This window comes from Xyrauchen texanus, chromosome 38, assembly GCF_025860055.1.
Source record: "Xyrauchen texanus isolate HMW12.3.18 chromosome 38, RBS_HiC_50CHRs, whole genome shotgun sequence".
Lineage (NCBI taxonomy): Eukaryota > Metazoa > Chordata > Actinopteri > Cypriniformes > Catostomidae > Xyrauchen > Xyrauchen texanus.
Window position 1 is genome coordinate 32,599,802 of NC_068313.1, and position 26,890 is coordinate 32,626,691.

At 38.4% G+C, this 26,890-nt stretch overlaps 1 protein-coding gene and 1 pseudogene across 3 annotated transcripts in view; both read right to left on the reverse strand.

The window, feature by feature from the left end:
• Positions 1-1,288: 1,288 nt before the first annotated feature.
• On the reverse strand, positions 1,289-8,211 carry LOC127631709 (protein sel-1 homolog 3-like; annotated as a pseudogene).
• The window catches only part of LOC127631840 (stromal interaction molecule 1-like), a 58,239-nt gene continuing 39,273 nt past the window's right edge, over positions 7,925-26,890 (reverse strand). Inside the window, exons 8-14 of one of the 3 annotated variants that reach the window (XM_052110214.1) lie at positions 21,226-21,403; positions 17,172-17,339; positions 16,664-16,764; positions 16,006-16,235; positions 14,771-14,851; positions 13,395-13,773; positions 7,925-11,090 (exon numbers count right to left, since the gene is read on the reverse strand). In XM_052110214.1, coding sequence (XP_051966174.1) covers positions 10,568-11,090; positions 13,395-13,773; positions 14,771-14,851; positions 16,006-16,235; positions 16,664-16,764; positions 17,172-17,339; positions 21,226-21,403 — 1,660 coding nt within the window. In that variant the 3' untranslated portion in view covers positions 7,925-10,567. The remainder of the gene's footprint in view (positions 11,091-13,394; positions 13,774-14,770; positions 14,852-16,005; positions 16,236-16,663; positions 16,765-17,171; positions 17,340-21,225; positions 21,404-26,890) is intronic. The other 2 variants (XM_052110213.1, XM_052110212.1) reach the window with 2 other exon arrangements.

A 26,890-nucleotide genomic window follows, 5' to 3' on the forward strand; every position in this document is an offset into this window, starting at 1 on the left:
GAATGACTGACTCTAAAAGGTAGTCCTTGCATCTCGTTTTCATAGCTACGGCAGAGGGGTGGACTTAAAATGTAAACAAAGACTTATGGTGCTTTTTGAAGTTTGGTAGTATAAATTACTATCCACTTTTCATGTATGTTAAACACTCTACCTAACGTTTTTAATTTTTGATAGAACTATTCCTTTAATCACAGCCATATTTGCCATAAGGAGCATGATCTTGGGCCTGTTTTAACATGTTATAGAATATTAACGTGCACAGAGTCGCCAGTCCTGGATGCAGAGAGCCCTGTAATGGAGAAATCATCTGTCAAAGCCAATCAAGTGAATATATTCATCTGAATGTAGAGCAAGTGTTTAGACGAGACTCACAGAGTTGAGTTCGCACAGGTACGCCACATTAAACTGAGCGACTTCTAATCCACTCTCTGCTGCACTGAGATAATAAATCAAAGCCATTATCCTGCAACAATGAGAGAGAGAGAGAGAGAGAGAGAGAGAGAGAGACGAGACAGACAGACAGACCGACCGACCTTTGCATCATCCTAATATAAATATGAAGAATTTTAATTTTAATATTATCAGGACTAATCTAGTCAGATCGGATTAGAGCTATGGATGCCGTAAAATACTTTAGTGGATTTCAAGTATTTGAGACTAGACAGCATGTGACTGTTGAAGTAAAACATATGTGCTCAAAATGAGAACCGGGACTTTTCCCGAAGGGCCGAATGGGCCGCGATAAGTTGAAATGCGTATAATTTTTCCTCTTTCCAATCTTGTTTATTTATTGTAATTTATACTGTGCGTGGTGTGTAAATTGTCATAAAATGTTCATTATTGTCTGTAATGTATACTCTTTTCAATCTTAAACAAGCATATAATCACAACATATTCTTTAGAGTTACATACAGCCATACAGACGTCATATACTTACAGAACAGCATCTGCTGGACGCCGGGCCACTTGGCCAGGGATCCCATGAATCCATACTTCAGCTAATTCAATGCCACCATTCATATGTCCTCTCTGGGCTGACTTCAGGAAGTAAACTGCCTTAAACCGATAATACAGCAAAACTAGAAGTTATAGCAAGTATGAAATCACAAATCCATATAGAGTATGTGCAAATTCAATAATGTGTTTAAAAGGCTTTTATCATGCCTGGTCTGCAGTGTGTCTAGGATAGAGGCCCTGTGAATGGAAAACTCCCAGATTCATGGCAGCATCAGGGTGACCCTTGGCATCAGCCTCTTCCTACAGATGTACGGCCTTCTCATAATCTTTCTCAAACTGCTTCTAGTATCATCCCAGAGCAGTGATATCCAGAACAAACCCCTGCAAGACAGAGATACAAAAACATCATACAAATGTCTCTGATGTCTAGCAGCTTGACTGGTACAGTTCTATCAGATATTCTACAGTGATGTGGATTGCATACTTCTCATTTAACTTTGAGCTATTAAAGCCAAAAACAATTATTTCTGTCTATTAAAAAACTTTATTTATAAAATTGTAGCAATAAGCTCAAGTGGCAGATGCACATCATAATAACACAAAATACTGTTCAAAACCAGGGGGACTAGCCATCGAGAGAACCGGGACTTTTCCCAAAGGGCCGGCCACGATAAGCTGAAATGGGCCGCCTCATTATGCAAAACGGGTCCCAAAACGGCACCACGATATGCTGAAGGAGGCAGCAATATACAGAAAAGAACATTTACATTAACATTACATTTATGCATTTGGCAGACGCTTTTATCCAAAGCGACTTACAGTGCACTTATTACAGGGACAATCCCCCCGGAGCAACCTGGAGTTAAGGGTCTTGCTCAAGGGCCCAACAGTGGCATCTTGGTGGTGCTGGGGATTGAACCCCCGACCTTCTGGTCAGTAACCCAGTAACCCTGAGCCTCAACCACTGAGCCACTGTGAACAGCGACCCGATTTCTCTTCCCAGTCCGCCCGTCCACAACCCAATTCATTTGATGTATTTTTTTATACTAAACCAAAAAAATTATTACTTCAATCTTCATTCGTAGTTGTGGCTACAGTAGGGAAGGGGTCGAAAATAAGAGCGCTTGGTGACCTTAACTGAAATAAAAAATAATTTCAGAGGCAGGGCAAGTTATTATACTTTAATAACAGATTATAAAGAACACTCAATCCAATTTTATTTTTACTTTATTTTAATTTTTTTGCCTATTTTTAAGGTATACGTATTTGAATATAATAACAAAATGACATAACATTTCATTGTGTAGTGTTAAAAAAAAATACATTTTAAATTATTATTTTTTATTTTTTTTATTTTTTTTTAAATAAAGAAAGTTTTTATTATTATTATTATTATTATTATTAAAGTTTACTCAATTCAATGTGATGGAATTTTATTGTCAAATAGAAATGTGTAATATAACCGGGAGATTTTATTTCATGTTGAGTTTGAAGTATGAATAAAGACAATATAAAATAAAGACAAATATCACCAAAATAACTTTTTTAATACAACACCTGTTCTCTTGCTTTCTTCAGAAATGTAACAGCCCTTTTCACATCTTGTGGAACTCATCGGCCCTATTCATGCAAGAAATTAATAATCAGTAAACCACCTGATCTGCCATTTGAAATGCCAACACACTTCATATTTGCAAGAGTGCACTCTACTGGCCAGAAATATCACATAATTCATGTTCACTACCAGTAAGTTTGGACCCAAATAATCCTTCTTTATTTGTACTATTTTCCATATTTACGAATAATACTATGTCATCTAAGTCATTGAAACTACTGTATAAAATAAGACCAAATTAAGTATGAAAATCACATAGTGTGTCCAAAGAAATTGGACACTGAGATGCTTTTAAAATAGTATTGAAGGACATTTATTTATGCAGGACATTTGTTGGCTGCTCTAACTAAGCTATTTTGAACATGTTTCTTTTTTTTTCTTTTTTTTAAACAAATTAATATTTATATTTGTCCACAACACTAATTTCAGCATAAGTAATCAGATCAATAGTTTTTTAAGATCACGAGAGAAAAAATTAAGTCAATTATGCACAAACTTTTGACTGGTAGTGTAAGTAGTAATCTCAATCATTTTTGTCATATTCATGTATATTTGATCAGAAATTATGAATACTCTAACTGTAACGAGCAAAATGGCATAGTCTTTCATGGAGATAGGATCACGCAATTTGGTACTTAATGTTTCATTAAAATGCAACAGCTCGCTCTGCCCCTAAAATGCATGTTGACTTTTAAAGACTGTCCGAGTTGTCACTGTCATTTTCAAACATGCTCTCGGGACAAGCGAATTAACTCAACAAAAGTCTACTGAGAAAATGAACATTCAGTTTGCAGTCTGCATTTGAAATGCAAACCTGAGTCATATCTAGGAGACCTATTAAAACTCATTAAAGTGAAGCTCATATTGCATTATGAGTTTCACATTGCTCAATACTAATATTTCAGAAATAATTAGACAAGAAAAATGTAATACGAACTTAAAAGCCCCATAGTTCATGTCTATTAGCTTTGAAGCCATCTATATTCTAGTATACACCCTAAAAGTTGACAAAATGAACTTTTAGGCCATATATGCATATAAAATTCACGTCGTTCTCTTCGAAACTTTTGTCCAATAAAATACTCTCTAGAAAGACACCCCTCCCCCTAATAACACCTGACTATGACTAGCAACAATAAGTATCAAATCAGATTTATGGCTGACATCAACTAAAGCCTGTTGGCTATTTTAAAAAGAGATGAGCCCTTTGATATGTGGCTCAGGTGGTAGAGCGGGTTGTCCACTAATCGCAGGGTTGGCGGTTCCATTCCCGGCCCACATGACTCCACATGCCGAAGTGTCCTTGGGCAAGACACTGAACCCCAAGTTGCTCCCAATGGCAGGCTAGCGCCTTGCATGGCAGCTCTGCTGTCATTGGTGTGTGAATGGGTGAATGAGATGCAGTGTAAAGTGCTTTGAATACCACTAAGGTTAAAAAGGCGCTATACAGTATAAGTGCAGACCATTAACAATATGCCCCACCCCAATGTTTTTAGGAACAGAATCAGTTTATAATCACTTGATGCTCTTACTTGCTGTGGGGTTGGTTTCTTCTGATCTAAGCTGGTTTGTCTCGCAATGTTGATGTAATAGGCATAAGAGAGGTCACGGTCAGGGGTCACCGATATGGTGCATGTGCCCGAGACGCAGCAGGGCCAGTCTCAAGTCCCTCTGATCTGCCAGTAGGGACAGCAGCCAAGCCTGCAGTGCCATGGATGAGACTACATTTCAAACTGCTAATTCATTCTTTGATTTATAATACAGCATGGCTTATCCAATGTCCACAAAGATAAGATTACATATTGCACACGCTAAGGTCTAGCACTTCCTACTTTTTTGGTATTGAAAAACAATTATAATAATCGATTTTCCCCCTTTGAAAATCCACTTTTTCAGAAATTCTCATTGTGTTTATCAGAAAGTAAATAACTAAATAAAAATGACATTTTCCATTTTTGAGTGGCCGAGTAACCTTTAAGTGCTTAAACCTTCAGTTACACACAAACATACCTTGTACGGCTGCCTCTTGACTGCAAACCCACTGCTGTAGAGCACAGCAGACAGATGTAGTGCTCTGTAGTCTCCTAAAAAGCTTGACTGTAAGGCAAAATAAGGCATCAGCCTGTTCATAAACAGCTTACGCAGCACCAGAGAATACAACTTTCTGCCCACCACTGCAGCATCCACTCTGCCTACGAAAGAGATCACAATATGCAGAAATTACAAATATGTAACATAATTGCCATCTTCAATTACATCAGCTGTATAAATGCACTGCATAATGTATAATACCATATTTCTGTGACAGGAGCTTGGTAAATGTGCAACTTGATGGCTGTAAGTATTTTTCAGCGATTCGAAGAATGTAAACTCTTCTGTTGAGTTTGATGAACTGTAATTCAGTACAAGCTCTGTGTATGTGTCCAAAGAGCTGTCTAGATATAAATAGTCATATAAAATATATATAAATATTTATTCTCTGAAGGAAATAACAGTGCTTAAAAGGAAGCAAAAGAATAGTGTTGACGGTTTTAGGTTCTGAGTAAATAAATGTTCTGTCGACTTCACATCATCATCATATTGTCACTGTGTAGTGTAAATAGTTCAATGCAAAGAAGACAAGACCAAACACTATTTAGTTACATTTTGAATGATGAACATTCAAGCAATGTGAGTTCACATTTTCAACCTTTAAAGGGGTCATGACATGTATTTTTTATAATTTGAATGTTACTTGAGGTTCATTTATAAAATTAGTAAAGTTTTTTGCACACACACACACAAAAAACATGATAATTTTCCACCTTCATTTGAACCCTCTGCCAGAAACACTCGGTTATGTTGCTGCTTCTCCTTTAAGACTTGATGAGTAAACGCCCACTTTTGTGATTGGCTCTCTACTCTTGACTGACCTGCTCTCACCTCATGCCATCTCACTGCTCACCGCTACTGGGCAGTGCTATGGAAGTAATAAAGTACGCGTTGATGTGTAGTTGTGGAGGCGATCAGATGCAAATATCTACCACAGTGTGACATCACAATGTGGAGGAAGTAGAGAATGAGTTGTTTTGGCAGCTTGGCTTAAACAAATGCTCTTTTTGCAGAAGGATTATTATTTATAGTAAAATGGCCTCTTTTATGTCAAAAGTTAAAGGAAATTTGATCACTCATGTCATGACCCTTTTAAAGGCGCTGTATGTGATTTTAGCTCTTCTGGAACTTCCGCCAGATTTAGCTGTTCAATTAGACACGCCCCCTCTTTTCAAAACCCCACCATCCAAAGACAGCTGTCCAACCATGAGCGTTTCACAGGAGCAGGACATTGTACCGGAACTTAAACGAGCAGACAGGACTGTCCTGTTAACATACACAATAACTGACAGGCAGAAAGTCTTTTGATTGGCTGAACAAACGATCTGGCCTCAGTCCGTGGATATCTTTTTCGACGCTTTTATGGAGCCTAGGGCTGTTACAGAGACAGGTGTGATATTTATAGCACCTGTTTAAATTATATCTGACAAGTAATATAAAAATATATAGGCAGAGTAATTCAAGTAATTCAGTTTAATACTTACGTTTATGGGCTAAGAACAAACCCGAACCAGAATGTTGAAAGAATATCAGTATACCGTTGCCTTGCAAGCGCTGTAAAAAATATGTTTGGTCTATTGCTCTCTAGTGGACACTGGATGTGTTTTACATGAGATTCTCTGTAAAGCGGATGAGGAAAAGTTCTGATTTGAATTTCCTACAGGATTGGAACCATCCAGGTATATTAACCTTTGATATTACATGAGGAAGGTGAATCTCAGCCTGTGAAAATGTTTGTTTAGTCCATATTAATGCTGCAGATTGTTCTAGACTCAGTATCATGCCCTTTCACACTACATCAATGTTGCTTTTGCTCAGACAAACAGTCCTGAATGCACAAAATGATTAAAGTCAACATGAAATCAAACATGACCCTATTTACTTAATGTATGGTCTTATTGTTTATGACTCAATGGTGCACACTATTACAAGTAACAAAATGTTATACTTGTTTGTCAAGACGATGTAATGTCAACAAACCCTAAAACGACTGAAAAAATCTAAACCACTTTACAGCTCAAATAATACATTCATTTTATCAGAAGAATTAATGCAAGTGATTTTATAAAATTATAAGCTTCACATTTCTGCCTTCAAATCCTCCAACAATTTAGTGCCTCAAATATTCCTTTAAGTGATTATGGATCTGAAAGTGCAAGGTTTCATATCTCACCTGGTCATCTGGGAGCCCCTGGGTGCGATAGTATGTAGTCGGCCCGTAATATCCTTCAATGCCACTCGTAAATTTACAACCACCAATCACAAAATAACCTTGCGTGTCATCCAGCTTCAGGTTAATTTTAAACCTGCCCAAAACATTCAAGCCCTCTTATGTAAACAGAAAACTGTAAGGTGAAACTTAAGCTTTAAACAATATGAAGACTCTTGCATGGGCTCAGCTTTCTTAATAAATTGCTGATGTCTAAAATGTGTGTGAAATGCATAAAAAAACATCAATATACTGTAACCAAAATGCTAAACTTTTTTAGTGCTAGACCTTTTTCCATTAAAAAAAATTATTTCTTTGGTTAAAGTCACACAAAATTCACCCCCCTAAGTCAAAAAACGTAAAAGTGACTACAGAACCATCAAGGAAAAGTGGAAGTTGTTCGACCAAATGGACGCCTATCTAAACAGGCGAGCAATGGGAGGGAGAGTGCCCTGGACTCAGCCACGATGGAGATGGTACGTTTTGTTAAGTTAACTCTATACTCTGCTTGAGAGCTTCACTTTATTTAGTTGACCAGCAACTGGAAGCTTGCTTCTAAAACAACCAGGCCAATTTAATTGTTACACTTGTGTAAAATCACCATGCAACAACTGCTTTATGCAGCACAATGAGCTAGCTGCTAACAGCTAGCGGTTGCGTTACTGTTTTGGACAGTTTGTGTCCGTGTTTAAAATGTCACGGCAGTAGAGGCGGCTCAACTATGACAATCAGCCTATAATCCCACCCACGCTGATGAGGCACTAAACTGTAGTGGAAATGTAAACTCATAAAAGTAAAGCAAGTAGAGTTGAGGCGAGTCAAACCGTAATGTATGTATACACTATTTAGGCCTACAATTAAATTAACAATTTTCATGTAATACAATTTTTTGTACTGTCTTTAATATTTGCTAATCACCTAAATAACAAAAAAAAGATTGCCCCCTCAAAATTGGAATAACTTTATGCAATTTTATTTATTCTTTAGTTCGATTTAATATAATTTTATAGTTCTCACATATATGAATGGCAACAAAACAACGGAAATCTGTTTTCTTTTAAAACCTTTTTTTATTGCTTTCATGCAGGAGTGCCATCAATTTTGAAGACTACAGATTTGAACATTACAGAAGATACACATTTTTTTCTGTTTTCCCACCTCTCGCTGTACTGTACATTATAGGCATAAACAACTCAAACAGAGAAGTGAACAGGAAAAGATCTAAAGGGAGACAGTGTGTAAAACAGCCCCCCATCTTTTCCCATCCGTTGTTGAGAACATGCATCAACACAGTGAAGTGCAGTTTACTGGACCGGACCGACACGCCGCACACCGACATAAAAGAGCTTCTTCGTGCAAAAGTGGCACAGATGAAACAAATACATCTGACCAACAGTTCTGGTAAATCTGGTAAAGACTGATTGGTTAATATACATTTGAATATGGTCCTTTACCATCATTCACAAAAAAATCGACAGAGAATCATATTTCGTGCTGCATTGCTTAGGTTTGACTCCAGATTAGTTGATTTTAAAACTCGTAGGTAGAAGCCAATGAAATGCATAGAGCAATATCTCACCCAGTTAATAAGTTAAAGGAATGGTTCACCAAAAAATAAAAATTCTGTCTGTTTAGACAAGCCACTTTTATAAAGCATGATACACATAGTTTCAAAGTAATGTAACTATAATGTCTTAAATGTTTAAAATACATTAAAATACTTTTTTTGTTTTCATCAGTGGAACACAAAAGGTGAACTTTTGAATTCACCACCAAAGTATCATGAAACTGATCCACAAGCCTATGAAAGCGATTGTGCGGGTAACTTAAGTCGTCAAAATCGAAGTCATTATTCAGCCCCAGCTTTCTATGGCGCATTCGTTAGAAGTCATGAGTGTAGCAATGCCCGATTTGTGGAAGAAAAGTTCTGACTATCTATATCTTTTACAAACCGGTCTGAATGCTTTGTTCATAAATCTGATCCGGTTCTCAAGTACAGCAGAGCCAATAATCCATTCAATTTGAAGTTTGACAACCTAAGCCCTCATTCACTTTATATGGAAAAGAGCTGCAAGAATATTCTATATTAAACCACATAAAGAGGAGCACATAATGACATTTGTGGGTGAACTATTCCTTTACTGCAGAACCAAACCTAAAAAAATTTTTAAAATCCCCTTACTCTTTATATGCAAAATATGCTTGTGCGTTTTACTGCTCTTTGATAAAGATTAATTTATCTTGGGGAACATCATGTAAATCATAAGAACAGAAACTGGTCTCCAATCTCTGTAAATGTATACAGTGGTTAAACCCTAAAAGTCTGACCACTTAAAAGCAAACCACTCCATTATAACATAAATAGTATGTGGCCTAGCCTGCTTTCACTCAAACAGCACTCAAAATCAAAGATTACGCTTTCTGTGGGACAAAACATATGCCATATTTTTTTAAAACAGTTGAAAAAGTTTGAAGTAAACATTTACCAGTTAAAGTTTATCAATGCACTCTTTTACAGATGACTTCAGAAGAACTAATTCTCTAATGCAATTTTTCAGTCATTCCACCAGAATTTGGACAATGTATCCAAAACAATCTGTAAGTATTTAAGACCAATTAAAGTATTTCAAAGTCTTAGATCTGTGCTCTTATGAAGAAGAAATTTTAACTTGCAGAAGTGTATACATTTTATGTACAGAGGCTTTGGCTTGCCATTTTAAACAAAGCTGACAAACTGTTCTTAAGACCTCTTAAAGCTGTAATAATATATCATTTGCATTTTTTAAATGGGGTCTCTATATAGGGTCTCCAATGTCAATGGAAACAGTCAATGAATGAGGCCACAATTTTACAGTAAATGTTTAAAACAAAAAAAACATCACATCAGAACTTTCATGTGCATATGCATAAACCACCTTGTATTGTCTCAATGATTTGGAATGATCTACACAAAATTTGTAATCGATTAATTCCACCACATCCCAGAAATCCCTGAAGCCTTGGAGATACGTTCAGTGTCTTGATTTGCGTAAACATGTTTGTGTTTCCAGCATGTCCTCACAATTAGTTTTTTTTTACAAAACCAACACATTAACATTCAGAATAGTGCAACATATTTTAGGGGAGTTTCATACAATAGTTCAGCCCTTGTACAGTTTTCTCACCACTGATGAACACTGAAGAGTACCATTAAATGTCCAGTCGACGATTTGTTTTAACTTGAAAGACAAAGGAGAGTTTGTGATGGTAGAAACAAAAGAACCAGGATATTTTGTTTAAGCAAAGGGGAACAAGAACCAAGCAAGCATCTAGAAGCATTCAAAGTTCAATCAAACAAAGGCTTAGACATGCAAACAGATACGGATTATACAAGGAAAGAAAAGTCCATCAGGTGGAAGAATCCTTTGAAAGTCTGGCACTGGCTCCTGCTGAATAAATTATCTGATACAGTCCCAAAAAAATATACTCAAACCCATTCCCACTAGTGATTCATTCCCACCCTTCCTAAAAATCCATGCTGTTGTTCCTCTGAAAATACAATTCCTCTAAAAAAGACAAAATGTTCCCACAAAGACCTTGAAAAGGAATTTGGTTGTGCCAACTTCTGACCAGGAGGAGGAAAAAAAAAATCTAAACATTCATTGTAACAACAAAAGTAGGGAGGGAAAAAAAAAATAACAGTAGTCCAGGTTTTCTTATTTCTTCTGTTTCTTGAAGATCTTGAAGGTGTGTTTCTTGCGACTGGAAGCAGAGTCAGTATCTTCACATATGGAACCGCAGTCCTCCTCTAGGGGGCTCTTTTTTGAGGAGATCTGAGGGATGCGGCTTCCTACCTTGCCCCCAATCAGTCCAGTGGGGGAAGGAGTGTCGGGTTCAGTGGAGTTGGGGCTAAGGGAATGTGAGGATTCTGACATGGACATCACCATCTGCGAGACATGGATCTCGCTCATGCTGGCGGATTTCTCAATGCCGTACACCTTTTTCATTAAAATGGGGCTATCAGAACCTCCATCCAGAGAGGCACCCCCATCTGGGATTCGGTTGCCTCCGTTGGGAGTGTGCGAATGGGAGGGGGCACCCTCCTCGGAGCGTGAGTGGGGGCCGTGTAAAAGGGAGGTGGGCTTTATAGGGAAGCCTTTGGAGCTGTAGGAAAGGCGTAGCTGCTCACCAGTCTGGGATATACATAAGGAGGAATCAGAGTCGGAGCGGTTCAGGTCCCTATGAAAGAAATGGCCAAGTTAGATTTGGGAGAACACACTTGAGATATCAGATCAGTCCAACAATTCACATTCTATATAACCAAGACACATGTAATGGTTTCCAAGAATCTAATAAACATTAGGTTTGCAGCTACTTGAACTCACCATGGAGTTGAACAACACAGTGAAATCATGAACAAGCTAACATAGGACTACAAAAGTCATCTAAAAGCACATGTCAGGCCTCAACTACCCAAAACCTGAAAAGCAAAATACACACCCACGCACGCACACACGCACTTCAGTGGGCATGCAGGTATGAAAATGATTAAATATAAGAGGCAAAGGGTGCAAGGATCAATGATGCATTTAGATCAGAAAGAAAATGGCCTCCAAGTTACAAGCTATATAAAGAAAACGTCATGTCTAGATGATAACCCTCAAAGAGTCTTGTGAAAATCACATGTAACATTCATATATATGCAAGCGTGTCTACAAAGTAGATTAGTTTAATTAGGTGTCCCACTCTTGATTTACTGATCAGCAAGACTTGCCAGCTGCAGTCAGGGGAGAAGTTGAAAAGAGAGCCTTCAAGCTTAACACTTTAGTGCTTCCAGTCACATGCAAAACCTACATCAGATTGTAGACAATCATGGAATTCAGATAGACAGATGCTTGAACTTTACATACTGTATAATAACCAGAAACATTATTCATTGAAAAGATTGTGCTGCTTATAATAATGACTGCTGTGTGTTCAATAAAGTCCAATAAAAGCCTTTATTATTTTAATACCAATAAAGTATTTGTAATCATTTTAATGTTTATGTATAAACACGATATTGCTATGACAAACACAAAATTAAATTATATAAACATGATGTACGTTTTTGCCGAACTGGAGGTGTAAGAATAAACGCCTTGGTATTGGCATACTAACATACATTTCTGCCATAGACTGACAAAGCATGATTGCGAACGCAGCCCATGAAACACACGTCACCGTTGTCACATTGCAAGTCTGGCCAAACACAAATAAGCTGTGTCAGCATCAGAACTTTTGTAGCCGCTCGGGAGTAACTTCAGCAGCTGAGCCATACAGCTGTTCTCAAATAGCTCTTGTGGTACTTTGATGGCATTTGTCATGGTGATGGCATCAGAAATCAGACAAAATGTCTAACCGAGAAGCACTGCTTCAAGTTTGGCAAGATAAGTCTGCTCAGCGCTGCATGAAGTCGAACACAACTGACTTCAATATGCATGGTGCAATGCCTCTGATGTGGGGGTCTCTTGACCAATGAGAATATCAGAGTGGTGGGTCTTGTCCTTTTAGAAATGCTGTTTGCAGTATTCCCACCAACTTGAGCCTTTACTAATGAGCTGATGAGTAGAATCAGGTGTGTTAGATTAGGGAGACATCAAATCTGTGTGGTGTTGGGGATACTCCAGGACCAGGATTGGGAAACACTAATAGTGTGTAGAAGCAGTAAGCCTGGTAGTGGCACATTTGAATCTGGCAAAAGTTAGGCAGAACAAGGTTTACCATCTAGACCAGGATTACTCATTCCTACACCAGGAGAGCCACCTTCATACAGATCATTTCCAAATCTGTCTGTTATTTTCAAGTAAACCTGAGGACCTTGATTAGTTGTTCAGGTGAGTTTAGAAGAGTTGGAACTAAATTCTGCAGAAAAGTGGTTATTTAGAAGGAACTCTCCATCTGGGTCTTGTGATATTCGTATTTGCAGCCACTAAGTGGGGCTAGGGTTTCCAAACAAACACAATAAACAAAGTATGAATGTTGCATGCGACTCAAGGTTTTACACAGATCAAGGGTTCTGTACTGTACTAATGGTAATGAGGTAATGAGTTGAATCAGGTGTGTTTGATGTATCCAAAATATGCAGAGTTGGAGATATTCCAGTACCAGGATTGGGAAACCCTGCACTGCACCCTAACCTAATGTGTATCTTGCAAGAGTTTTACAGAATGAGGTTATCACACAGACCTGAGTTTCCCCAACCCTGTTCCAGGAGGCCCCCCCAACACACATATTGGATGTCTCCCTTATCTGACAGACCCATTTCAGGTCTTGGAACATGGAGACATCAGAAACAGGTTTGGGAATAACTGATCTAGACACAACAGTCATGAAGACAGCATTGCATTGTAGCCAATAACAGAAGCAGAAACAAAACTCTAAAACACTAAAAGGTGTGAAGTGTTTGAGGTAAAAGTGGTGTTTTAAGTGTTTCTGATAAAATCCCAAACTCATGCAAGGTGAGCAGCACCAAATGACAAGCACACCAGAATAAAGCGATACCCATAGTTGCCGCAGCTCTGTGGGCTTTCATCAGAGGGGATGTCTGGGATGGTGTCCAAGGGCTGGAAATATGAAGAGTGATAGTGGGTTGCATGAGGGACGGGAACGAAGGAGGAGTGGGGAGTGTGGGATGCAGAGGTGGAGTAGATGGAGGGATGGGACATGGCCGAGGAAAGTGGAGGCAGCCCCAATGAGTCTGAAGAGAACTGCCCAAATGATTGGCTGCGCGTCTGACGTAGTGCTCCCCTTGACCAGGATGAGTACGAGCAACCCTCCCCTTCTTGCCCACCAGGCAAAAGACAGGTATCTACCAACCTCTGCGAGCCAAGAGCCAGCTGTGGGTCCATGTGGCGTTGGCGGAGTGACATCATACTGGGAGCTGTAGGAGCAAAAAACAACACTGTCATTCAGAGCCGCAATACAGAGCAGGAAGAAACTGAAATAACATGTTAGGTGAAGGTTTGCAGGCTGGATAACGTGAAGCAGGAAACTCAGGTGAGACTCCGGTGCTAGGACAGAAAAAAGGTGCAGGATCAACAGCTTTTAACAAAAACTGACAAAAGGGAAGTTGAAGACAAGCTCTGACCCTAAATAATGATTCATGCATCACTTTATATTCTCGTTTCTATGAGAGTTCTCATGAATGAGAATTGCTTAATGCTGCTGTAAGATCCAAGAGATTAATTATTAGCTACACTAGGAGTGTTCATGAAACTTGGTTTGGAAAACAAAATGTTTAAAAGTTGACCTGAATCCAATTACACACAATATTCTCTTTATTACAATAGTAAAGTGATTTTGAAAATAATAATAATAATAATAATAATTAAAAGGTGCCCTCAGAAATCCTATCTGTCTCTATGACAGTCCTTGACTCTGTAAACAGCTAAAAAGATTCAGACAGCTGGCCCACACACAGAAACATTCTCTGCCTGTGAATCATTTCGTGTATTCAGGTTGGCTGATATTTCTTTGGAGAGCAGGGATTTGGTGAAAGGGTGAAGGCGCTTTAGCAAAACCATTACAAATTGCTCGTAGCACCTTGAAATAAAAATGATTAAAAAACGACAAAAGGTTTAACTTAAGAATCGTCCCAAGTTTAAAGAAAACCAGACAGTGTGTAAATACCTTCATAGATTTTTAAAAACAGACAAAGAGAGATATCAGCCATTTCAGAGTAAGCCATTTTCACAGCCGTGGACAACAGCAAGATTGTGAGATGTGGAAACCGTGTGCACTGGCAGTGATTTACTCTGTCCAGCATCCCCTTGCAGTGGCTAGAGTGATGGGTGGCATACCACTTGAAAAGACGTTCAGGGAAAACAAGAGGAAGTGAGAGGAGTGACTTGGGAAAAGGGTATGGTATTGTATCCCACCAGAGTATTTCCAAAATGACTGGCAGTCCGAACTCAAAGACCAAACATCAATCGCTCGACGGCCCATAAGCCAGGCAGCATCTAGAAGGGGTAAGGTGCAATGGGAGGGTGCGACTGTAAATATCTTAACTACAAACATAGTGCTACAGAACATATGATTACAATCATGTTGAAACTTCTCCAATTGAAACAATTAATGATTTGTGTAAATCTTGAGGCAACTTGTCAGTAGACGTTCGGGTTCTTGGGCCCGTTTCACAGTTTTGCGCATATGTATTTATTTTGCATAGCTGAAAAGTAGCTACAAAAAGAATTGTGGCACTCTTGTCTATTTGCTGTGCACTGAGTGTTGAACATAAAACAGTTTAAAAATGCAGTTTACAATGACCCACTCCCATTTTTAAATTTATAGACTATATCAAAAAGGAAATAACCCAGAAATCCTGCTATTATCTGCAGTTGAGTTAAGCAGCAGAATCGATGTCAGTGTTAAGGCTGCATGTGTGCCAGCTGTTGAAGTTATGCAGCAGTGCCACCTGCGCACTGCTTAAACGAGCTGTGCAAAACAGGCCTTCGATTTTATGGGGTTTTGTTATCTGTTGTTGGTTCATAGCTGAAAATAATTTTTCTTGGAACAGCAATTCTATTCAATCTTATAGAAAGAGATCAGCTTAAGAAATCAGAAATACAAATATCAAACTTAAATACAGATTACCTAATGATCACTGATTTTATTTAATGCTTTGCACTAGGGAAGAACTAATCTGATGGCTTATTTGAGCTAGCATTACAAAATAATTTCACACACTCAGAGAAAGCATTAGTTCAAAATATTAGACTTCAGAGTTTCATCTGCCCTCAAATCGTGACTTATTTCTTCTAGCCTCTCCATCAAATTCAATACAACAAAACAAATTTGTACAAACCTATATATACACATATTATTATACTTATATTTTTAAATGCCCTTTCCAAAACATATGACAGCAAGGCATAGTGAAGATCTTCCTTCTCTCCTTGAAGTAATACAGACCGATTATGGAGAAGAAATAAAAAAATATTCCAACAGAAACACACTATGCAAACATTCTCAGTGCATGCAGCCATTTATGACAGCACTTGCTCATGGCAGTACTACAAAGCATTAAACGAGGGGGTTTTGGATTTGGTCAAGAGGCCCGTAACATTCCTGGGCTGACTCTTGTCAGGCCACTAGCTGTCCGGCGGGCCCTTACATTGCAGGGTTCCTGGTGCCACTATGTCCTCGTCCATGTCATCCATGTCATCGGACATGAAGTGCTGGGGTGTACCACGGCCGCCCATGAAGCTGGGGTCCAGGTTGAGGGAGGATGCCAGAGAGGGCAGGCCTGGGTTATTGACCACCGTGAAGCCCGTCAATATTTCGATCTGCTGCCAGCGGTGGAGTCTCTCTCTCAAAGCTGCTGTGACCTCACCCAGAGCTTGTCTAGAGAAAGGGAGAAGAAAACTGGGATGTAAGACCTAATAGCCAAAAGGAATGCGTTTACAGGATTAAAAAACTAAAAACAAAATTTTATAGAAAATGCACTCACAAAGGGTGATTTCTAGCTAATAAAATGAGCTGAGCACCACAGAAAAATTCTATTCACTATAGAAATGTAAGATTTTTCTTTTTATAAGATTTACTTTCCATGAATTTTAAAGACCTTATTAGGCTCAATTTACTTACTTTGTTATTTAGCTGAACTGATTACTACTACTACACCACCCCTCCCCAAAAATGTATAGCATCTCGGACCACAGAGGTTGCAATTCTAAGAAGCCATGTCAAGATACAAGAAGTTTTAACTTTAGTTTTGGGTGTTCTTTTTCCCACAAAGAGGAACGCATCATGACATGTCTGGGGGAACTCACTTAGCTGAAAGTATTTTGGTGTCTACATCATCCAGTGAAGAGCTGTGTGCCACATGGAACGTCCCAAACATAGTATTTCTCTTCTTCTTGATCTTTTCAGCCTAAACAAACCACTCACATTAACACATTTTAATTATTTATCTTTTACATTAAACATATTCTGCCATTATAAAGATGGCAACTTGATAGATATTGCTTTTTTCAACATTTAAACCATACTGCAACTTTCTAAACAAACAGTATTTTTGTTGTTGTTGTTTATATGTAAACAAAGGTTCTAGCATCCTAGTTTAACTGTATGGTATACAACAATAAATATATGGTTAATTATTAGAAAATCCATAATAGAGTCTAAATATGAAAAATAAATATTTAAAACTATAATATTTGATACAAAAACCAAGCATCTCTCATCAAATTGTATCACTCAACATTAGTTAGCAAATGCTTTCCATATTGTTCTGACTTGCTATTTTCTTAAGGAATGAATGTGTCAAACACGGCTCACCCCCTCTTTGGCCACCTGCAGCTGTCTCTCAGCGTTCTGCTTCTTGATATTGTAGTACTGTATCTCCACCTCATGGGTGAGCTGTAGCCATTTCTGCAGAGCTTCAGGAGGAGACCAGCAGCTGCGAGACTCCAACTCCTTCTCTGCTTTCTTTAGAGCCATTCGTACCTGCAGAGGGTGCCAGAGAGATCACATCAGACCTTAGCAAAACTCACAGGCAGAGTATGTGAGTGGAGCGCCAAAAAAACATTATAAATGACCAGAACAAAAACAAAACATTAAATTAAATCAAATTATTAAATTACCAAAAACAATTAAAATAATTTTAGGCCTATGCATTATTGCCTATTATTTTCTATTATTGCACATATTTTAATTAAACTTGTCCTACAAATCTGCGAACGAAAAAAATTAATACATTCTCAGACTGTTCTACACTTTTTTTAATTTTTTTATCAAAACTAGGTAAGATGTCTCATGTAGTTCACTTTTACAAATACTAGCGTTTGAAATGTTAAAGATTTTTAAATCTTACTCGCATTTGTGAGCTTCATCTGCCAATGCATCACGCATAAATTAGCCTACGGTACTAAAATTAATTTAGATGGCAATCACTTAAAGTCAAACTACGTAATATTAACATTAGTTCAGTTGGTGTTTTGTGTTGTTAAAAGTTCAATTCTATTTAATGCGGGAAATGATAGCCTACAGTTTAGATCGAGATGCATTTGATTAGAATGTTCATATGATGATTCAAAATATTTCATAGGGGATATCCGTGAATTATTAGGGTTATATCAGAAATTCCATCGTGCCAATAGTATTTATCACTGTATAACATGTGGTGAATTATTGCATTAAGGTCCGTTAACAGGTGTTTTGTCCATGATTGAGCATTAGTGGAGCACTCTTGGAGCAAGAAGAAAAAAAGGATTCTCCGATTTTTTTAAAAACCAGCTCCTCGCTCCAGGCAAAATCATGCCACTCCACTCCTTGCTCCACTCACATACTCTGCTCACAGGTCTGAGTTCAGATGGAACAGCTTTAACATCAGACATATAAAGAAAACGGTGTTCTAGGATCAGTCACTCGACCAACTTATGATTTTAGAATGTGAGAGGCAAAAACATTTTCTAAATAATATCTCTAAGAAGTTTAAAGGGTTGTTCAAACTGAAATCATCCGAAGACATAGACGTTATTGACAGCAGCACCATCTTTGATTTTTGACTGGAATGACAACGAGGCTGAGAGGGACAGATCTACAGTCTCTTCAATAGGCTGTACTGCAGTTTTAAAGCATTTTTGGATTGTTCCACAGACAAATCATTGAAAAATATATTTTCAAGAACATTCAGTTGACAAAAAACTCCAGACAACATGAGTTGTGGAAAATCAGATGTGATCTAGGAGCTTTATGCAGCTTTATACTGTTTGTGCCATTGAAGAGATGGTGAGGCGAGTCTATCCCCCACAGCCTCGTTTCCATTCACATTAAAAATAAAAAATGGTGCTAACGTGAATAAGGTCTATAACATTGTTTATTTTCAGTCAGTGACCAACCTGAATGAAGATATCACCAGAGATATGTGTTGGTCACAGAAAGTATTAAATATATCCCTCTTGTTTTGAGCGATTGATGCAAAACGTTTCACTGAACAGTTCATATCTGTTTTCAATATACTCCAATAAATGTTGACAATTTACAAATTGTAAATTGCTGTCAGTAATTTCAAAATGTCCATATAGTCTAATGCATATAAAAGAGTTGAAAAAAACTTTTATGCTGTAATGAGAAAGCTTGCAAGGTAGTAATTAACCTTGTAACCGCTAGCATTTAGCCCCTAATTTGCATATGTAATCATACCAATTAGCTCATTTAGATGACCCCACGAATGACTCATTTTGGCAAACTAATGAGAATTAACAAGCTAAACTACAACACCTGAAACATTTCACCCAAGAATGATGCAGATTTATCAGCCACAGTTAAGCACTCCAATATGACCTTACTATGATAAACGCAATTAATGAACTCCTCCATAATAGTTTGAAGTAAACAAACCTTGTTCAAAAATGTGCAGGGGGCGAGGAACCCACAAATAGGCAAAATGAGCTGCCTTCCTATCTATTGCCTACCCAGGCAACTGCAGTCTAAAAGGCTCAAAGTGTAGTCTTTTGAAAATGAATGACGCATTCGATGCATGACAGCTTCATGATACTCAAGAGTACGAAGAGACGAAGGCTATCCATTTGTGGAGAAAATCTGGTCCACACAAGGACAGCCCGTGCAAACCGCACTGGTGATGAAATTTGTGACACACACACACACACACACACACACACACACACACACACACACACACACACACACACACACACACACACACACACACACACACACACACACACACACACACACACACACACACACACCTCATTCCGATTAGCAACACGGACAACCAAAGTTTATTTGGCTTTAAGGCAACATCCTAACTGAAACACAAAGCACATGGATACAGTGTCAAATAACTGTACATGTACTGTTGTTAACTTGCCAAAATATTTCATGTCAACTATCCCTTAACATATATGCAAGTTATATATGAAGTTAAATTCCATCACAGCAGGAACCGTTTTGGATTCAAAGCTTGTTACAATTCCCTGATCTGGTCTAGAAACCATATCCGGTGAAGAGACTTCCCTACAAAGATACAACTTTTTTTGAAGCATTAAAATGCTCCCTTATGCAACAGCACTGCGGTAATTACACCATTAAAAGTAGGCCATAGTGTGGTGGTGCTCTGGACACTGTGCTGGGGGACCCATAAGGTGTGTGTGGTGGCACATGGAATTCCCATTAGTAGTAGTTTGTAAAGGGATTCCTCGAACCTCAGGATTGGATTGATTGCAGAATAATGTCACATGTATTCACTTCCATAAGGGGGACGACATGTTTCCTTTATGTCAAAACATTACATCTGAAATGAGATACAGAGTATGTGTCTGCTACATGCAGTGAACTCTGATTGCATCTCCAGAAAATGTATTCCTGTACTGATAAGAACGTTTAAGATCATCTTACAAGTCACTACTACCAACTTCCCACACAATCGTAAACATTTTCAGTCTAAACTTTGATTGTACCCTAAAGCTGCAGTCACATCAGACTTTCAGATGCATTTGAATGGGAGTGAATGGAGTGTGAAGTGCAGTGTGACCAATGCTTAAACGATTAGTTCACCCAGAAATGATAATCCCAGACCAAAATATAACTATAAACTATAAACCTTGACATGAGCTGTCTCCTTGGCGATCATGAATTCAAGCTCAGTTACACTTCCTATAACGCCATCTAGCACTCAGCGCATGCGTCAAGCACCAGTAAGAGTAATCGAGCTTGAAATCATGATTGTGCCCAGGGACTGCATGAGCAAGGATGCACAGAGAAAAAGTAAGCTATTTTTTGGTTTGTTCTCACCCAAAACCAATTGGATCGCTTTAGAAGACATTGAATACATAGAAGATATTGGAGTGGTGGTGGTGTAGTGGGCTAAAGCACATAACTGGTAATAAGAAGGTTGCTGGTTCGATCCCCACAGCCACCACCACCAAGCGTCTGCCAAATGTATAAATGTAAAATGTAAATTAACCTTTATGCTACATATACGTGTTTTTGGGAGCTTGAACATTTGGTCACCATTCACTTGAATTGTACGGACAAACAGACAACTTATCTCTATCAAAATATCTTAATTTGTGTTCCACGGAAGAAAGGAAGTCATTCAAGTTTGAGACAGCATAAGAGTGAGTAAACTATGAGAGAATTATGACTTTTGGGTGAACTATTCCATTAAGTAAAATCACGCAGCTTGTTGAGAAGAGGTGCGCTATTACTTGCGCTATCAGACTAACATTGTTGCCTGGCGCGGACAATGAAATGGGCAAAAAAGTTCCACAGAGCACTTTTCAAAAAGGACTTCATGTACAGTACATCTAAGAACAGAGTATCACAGAGATTTCAGCCGGCCATTTGTACATCTCTGTACTATTACCTGCTCGAGCTCCTCCTCTGCGTACTTCTGTCGGCTCAGCTCATTGACGGTTCCCTCACGGAGCTCCTTCAGTCTCTGGGCTTCCTGCTTGGCGGCGTTGATCTCATCCCTCAACTTCTGCTCCAAGTTTACCTTCTCCACCTCCACGGAGCGATGCTCCTCCTGAGCGATCTGAAGCCTGTGTAGAAAACCACACAGTTACACAAACTCAAGACAGAAAAACGACACGGTTACGTAGAACCAATAGAAAAATAAGTGGATAGTAGGGGTTCAGAACCATGTAGTTATGCCATTTTAAATAGCCAATAGCCATTAGTTAACATCATAGCTCAGGAAAACAAATGTTTTTATACTTCAATGCATACAAGATGCATTGTCAATATATTTGGTCCAGTTTCCTTAAAGAGTGGCTTTTCTGTAATATCCCGCATCTGCTAAAGGTTTTTTGTCAACTTTTGATTAAAAATAGTTGCATCTCCTGAAACCAACCCTGTACTTGGGTTTTCTGGAAAGAGAGAGAAAAAAAACCTCAAGATTAGGACACAACATAATCCTTTGTTCATACACATGTATTTTCTAATGTCTGTGAGTATGTCTGTGTGGGCACTTGGTGCAGAAAACTTCTTTGATAAACCCCATTTGCAAAACCCTGTTTGCAAAAAGCTACCGTTAGGAGGAGGAATGGGCCTTCAAGTGTCTTACATCATGATGAGCACAGAGGGCGGAGGAAAACACTGTGACTGCCTGAGTTATGACGAGATTAAGGATTTTTCCTGGCAGCTGTGAGGAACATTGGGGCCCCTGATTAACTCAGTCATGCCCATTTAAATCCCAACATGATTCTTCCCTTAAAGGAAAGGGCTTTGCATGTCTGTGAGCTCAACTCAAGGCATATCATATGACAAAGTTCAGAGGACACTGGAGTGACTCAGATCACATGTGATTATGAACTGGCCCTATTCACTTCCATTGTAAGTGCCTCACTGTAACCACAATTTCTCCTTTTTAAATAGAGGGAGAAGTCCAAAATTATTTTTGTGGTAATTAACATTATGCCACATATGCTGTCGATTGAGCTTAACATGGGAGCATTCCTTCATGTCCTGCCCATGTAGTATCACTGATGGCCAGCAGAGGGTAGAGAGAGCTTTACGGTTGACCTGACAGGAGGAGGAAACCAGTGGATGTGTAAGGTGATCTGAACTTGGAGCCAAGATTGAAAAAGTACTCAACCCTGACTTCTGCCATTCACAGACCGCCAAGACTTGCAACACAGTAATCGTACCTCAATCCTACAATCCATTTCCATTTTTATGCATTTAGCTCAATATTGATTTAGCTCAACCTCTTCGTACAAACAAAATACTCAAAATTCCTCCCCTTGAAACAACACATTCCTTTGTGTTGGCGTAAGCACCAACGACAAAAGAAAACAAAAACGCAAAGAAACTGGCAACAGTAGGCTGGATGACATACAATGATTAATACAACTTTGTTTCTCATTCTGTCTCACAAACAATGTGCAATTGTAGCCTCAGATAAACGAGGTCACAGTTCACCGTTTCATGCATTTGAAGAACATTTTCTCTCTAGACTGACTTTACAAAAGAGACATCTCCAAAAGATACGAGAGTTGAACTAGACATAAATAAAATGACATTGTTTGCATTCAGAACTGGTAAGTCAAACTAAATTTTAATAGCCTATGGTGTTTGCCAGAGACACTATTGCTCATATTTGGAGCAGAAGATACGAACAACCCCCTAAACGCGGTGTATAACTCGTCCTGCACTGTTTGTGCTACCAATATGAATTATGCCTCAAATAGGGCAGCTTCAAGAGAAGCTATTATGTTATTAATCAATTGCAGTGATGAATTCTCAGGGCCAGCAAAGCCTTCTCTGCTGGCCTAACATACCAAATAAATACATATTTTTCATCCTTTCATTCTCAATCACCTTTTTGCAGATGTATTTTTAATTGCTTTCCACTCTTAATTAATCTACAAACAAATAGAGAAAAACAAAAAATTTATCCAGAGTGCCAGTTACAAGTGAAGCGTGACAACTTTTTCACAAATTGTATGCCCAAACCCCATCAGGCATACAGAATTCCCAGAGAATTCCTCAACAGTCCAAATGAATGGGCAACTAAAGTCAGAATGTCAGATTCATCAGCCAATCAGATTGATTTATTTGTTCTTGGTGGGTGTGATCTTTAGGATATGTCCCGGTCGAGGCCTTCTAGCTTGCCTTTTGTGACGCAATCATGCTTTAAATGATGTAAATAATTTGAAAGCGAAGAGCACGAGATCTTGCCGATGAGTCGGCTGTCATCACTGCTGTTATTGCCGTTGAGAAAGAGATCCTTATGGATTTACAAACCGGAGATGTTCTAGATTACCATGTGATTGCTTAATGTATTAATCATGAAAGGAAGACTGATTTTCACTTCAAATTGGTAAATGCTTTTTGCATTGTTATAGCAACATCAGGAGTTTTCGAGGTGTAAATTAGGCTGCTTGAGCATTCAGTGTCGGATAAAGTTTTGAAAAGTAGTGCTGCATTCCATTCAACTCAGAATGTCGGATTTTACAACTTCTTTCTAGGAAAAGTGCAATGGAATGCATCTTGAAGTCAGAATTACAACTTGTAGGCTCGTGCAGAAATTAACACCAATTTTGCCGAGATACTGGGGCATGACGTCACACGAACATGTGGAAACTCAGGAAGATATACAAAGTAAGTAAATATTGATAAATGAGTTTGTTTCCACATTACATGATATTAAAGCTTGTTTAACAAACATCTGCAGCATTGCTGATGAAAATCTCTTTTGATAATCGTACACCTGAAGCACAAATGCTAGCGCTGCAGCATTGTTTATCAGTTGGCTTGCTAGGAGATATCTCTAATGAGAGTCAACGGAAGCGTTGCAGTTCCGAATATCTGGGAATGGAATGCATTTATGGTCGGAGATATCTAGTAGGAATATCCCACATCCAACTTGAATGGAAGGCAGCATAACAGTGTACCTGAACCCTGACGAAACAAAATTTACTGCAAGCAGCATTTAAATGGTCTGCACTTATATAACTCCATTCATTAACCTTAGGAGGTTACCAAAGCACTTTACACTGTGTCCCCATTCACACTCATGCAAGGTGCTAACCTGCCATTGGGAGCACCTTGGGGTTCAGTGTCTTGCCCAAGGACACTTCATCATGTGGAGTCAAGTGGACCGGGAATCGAACCGCCAAACCTGCAATTAGCGGCCGACCAGCTCTACTACCTGAGCCACAGCCGGGCACTTAAATCGCAAATATTATTAGATAGATTTTTCCATGTATTATAGAAAAATTATGATTTTTGAATGCATGTTCGGGAGACACAAAATTTCACAATACAGTCATGCTGCAGTTAAAATTAGGCTTGCCTAAAGTGTCATTTCAAGTTCTGGCTTTCGTGTGTGCACATGTATTTGTTTTAAATGTCAGTTGGTATTATTAGTTATCTGCAACATAATGTATGATGCCCAAAGGCATAGGGTGTCTTATTCATTGTGAAACTGTGTTTTCTTAATGGCATGAATCACACTGAAGGCCTAGAATTTTAATGCACGGCCCACCACTGATCAATTGGAATTGGGCCAGTATGTAACCACCTAGGATACTGTAAGGCGGGTGCCAATGTGTTTGCATTCAAAGGCAAAGAGATGATCTTTGAGAAAATCAACAAATGAACTTTCTCACAATTAGCAACTCTTCCTGAGGCATCACACCCCACTGAGCGAAGACTGTAAAATCACACCTCTTTGTTGCCCTTCCACATCTGTCCCATTCTCTCCCCTCTCCTCATCATCCATTCCCCTTCAGCCCAGAATCACCTCAAACTCACTTAAGATCTGTATGTAACAAAAGACCATATCTGATGTATACAAATAATGTAACTTTTGTAACATGTTTGGTATCATTTAAAATGTCTCTGTGCGTCTGGTATAGTGTTTTGTCCCCAGGTTTATAAAACTTAATGACAACAAAGTTATAAGGTCTTTGCGAATTACTGAATAACTCTGGAGGTCTATCCCCCTCCTTGAAGGTTTAACACCAGGAAGCCAAGAACCCTTTCACCCCTAAATTCTCATTGATCAAAGGATAATACCATTTGGCACACAATGTGTATTCTTTCTGGATATTTAAGGAAGGCTGGCCCAGAGCTCAAGGTTCTCTGTAGCCAGATGATCCCACACCTCAATGTGTGTAACTGTAATAATAGGAATCTGCATTCAGATTTCCCATGCTTTGCAATTACATGTACTTTTCTCAACTGCCAGGTATGTTCTTTAACTTGTGTTTTAAATCCTACCTGGCAAATAAATTGTTACTTTTTTTATTTATTCTGTATTCCTCTGAAATCATTTATATCAATACTGGGTCTTTAAAATAGGAGAAACTGCTCTGGAGGAACCAAGCAGGAGAATCCCATTTTAAGAATCATTTCTATCATAACTGAAGCTTTAATGTAGGAGGAAGCCACTTAAAGACTATCAGTTTGAATCTCATTAGAAACTGATCAAAAGGTAAATGAATAGAAGAGGATTCAGAGTAATCAATAACTTAAATGATTAAAATAAAAGAATAATCAGAAAGAATTTAGAGCTTTAATCTAAATCAGAGGTCAACTTAAAATTGGAGTCAGATTAATATAAAATTGGAGTCAGATAAAATTAATAATGGGATGAATTTGTAAAGTGCAAATTATTAACAATAATTGCTTTACTTCAGTGCTCAGAAAAGACAGAACAACACAGAGACCTTCAAGGGGCAAATCTATATATTTTTAGCAGTTTTGCCTGCCATTTTACAATACCAAGCAACTGCATTGCAAAATATGAACCATTCAAAACACCTTAGCAACCATATAGCAACATCCTTGCAAATTTTGCAATGGCAAGCCCCACAGCATTTTCTTCAGAAAATATAGTTCAATTCTAAATAGTTCAGCATAAAGAGCAGCTTACATTAGGCCTCGTTTCTGAGTGAATGGACAGGGAACGGATCACTCAAGTGGTGGTTTGGCAGAGTATGCAAGGACGTTTGTCTGGTGAGAAATGCATCATAACACCTACACAGGAAACTGCTGGATGGCCTGACTCAACTGCTGTGGCTATGACAAAGCCTTCACATGCAAATGGTGAAAAAAATGCCTACGTACTGGAGAGAGAAAAAAAAAAAAAGTCTATTAACTTCATGAAGCAAGCCTACATCAAAAGAAATACACAAGTTTTAGCAAACGCATCATGCCGTCAAACTTGACATCTTGATTGCAGTAATACAAAATGCTGTTAAAATTGTAAGAGATACCAAAAAGATAATACAAATGATGTTAATAAAAATTATATAAAATATATAAAAATTATAGTTTAAAACATGTCAAGTTCTTAGAAGTGTAATCCTTGCATTCATGTTGGTTCATTTGAATTGAATACATTTACTTTTCAATTATCTCTGGACAGTTACACCACTTTTAAATTTTTTGAATTTACACATGTTGATGAGTATTATTTATGCACTGGTGGCAAATGTTTGGAATAATGTACATATTTTGCTCTTATGGAAAGAAATTGGTACTTTTATTCACCAAAGTGGCATTTAACTGATCACAAT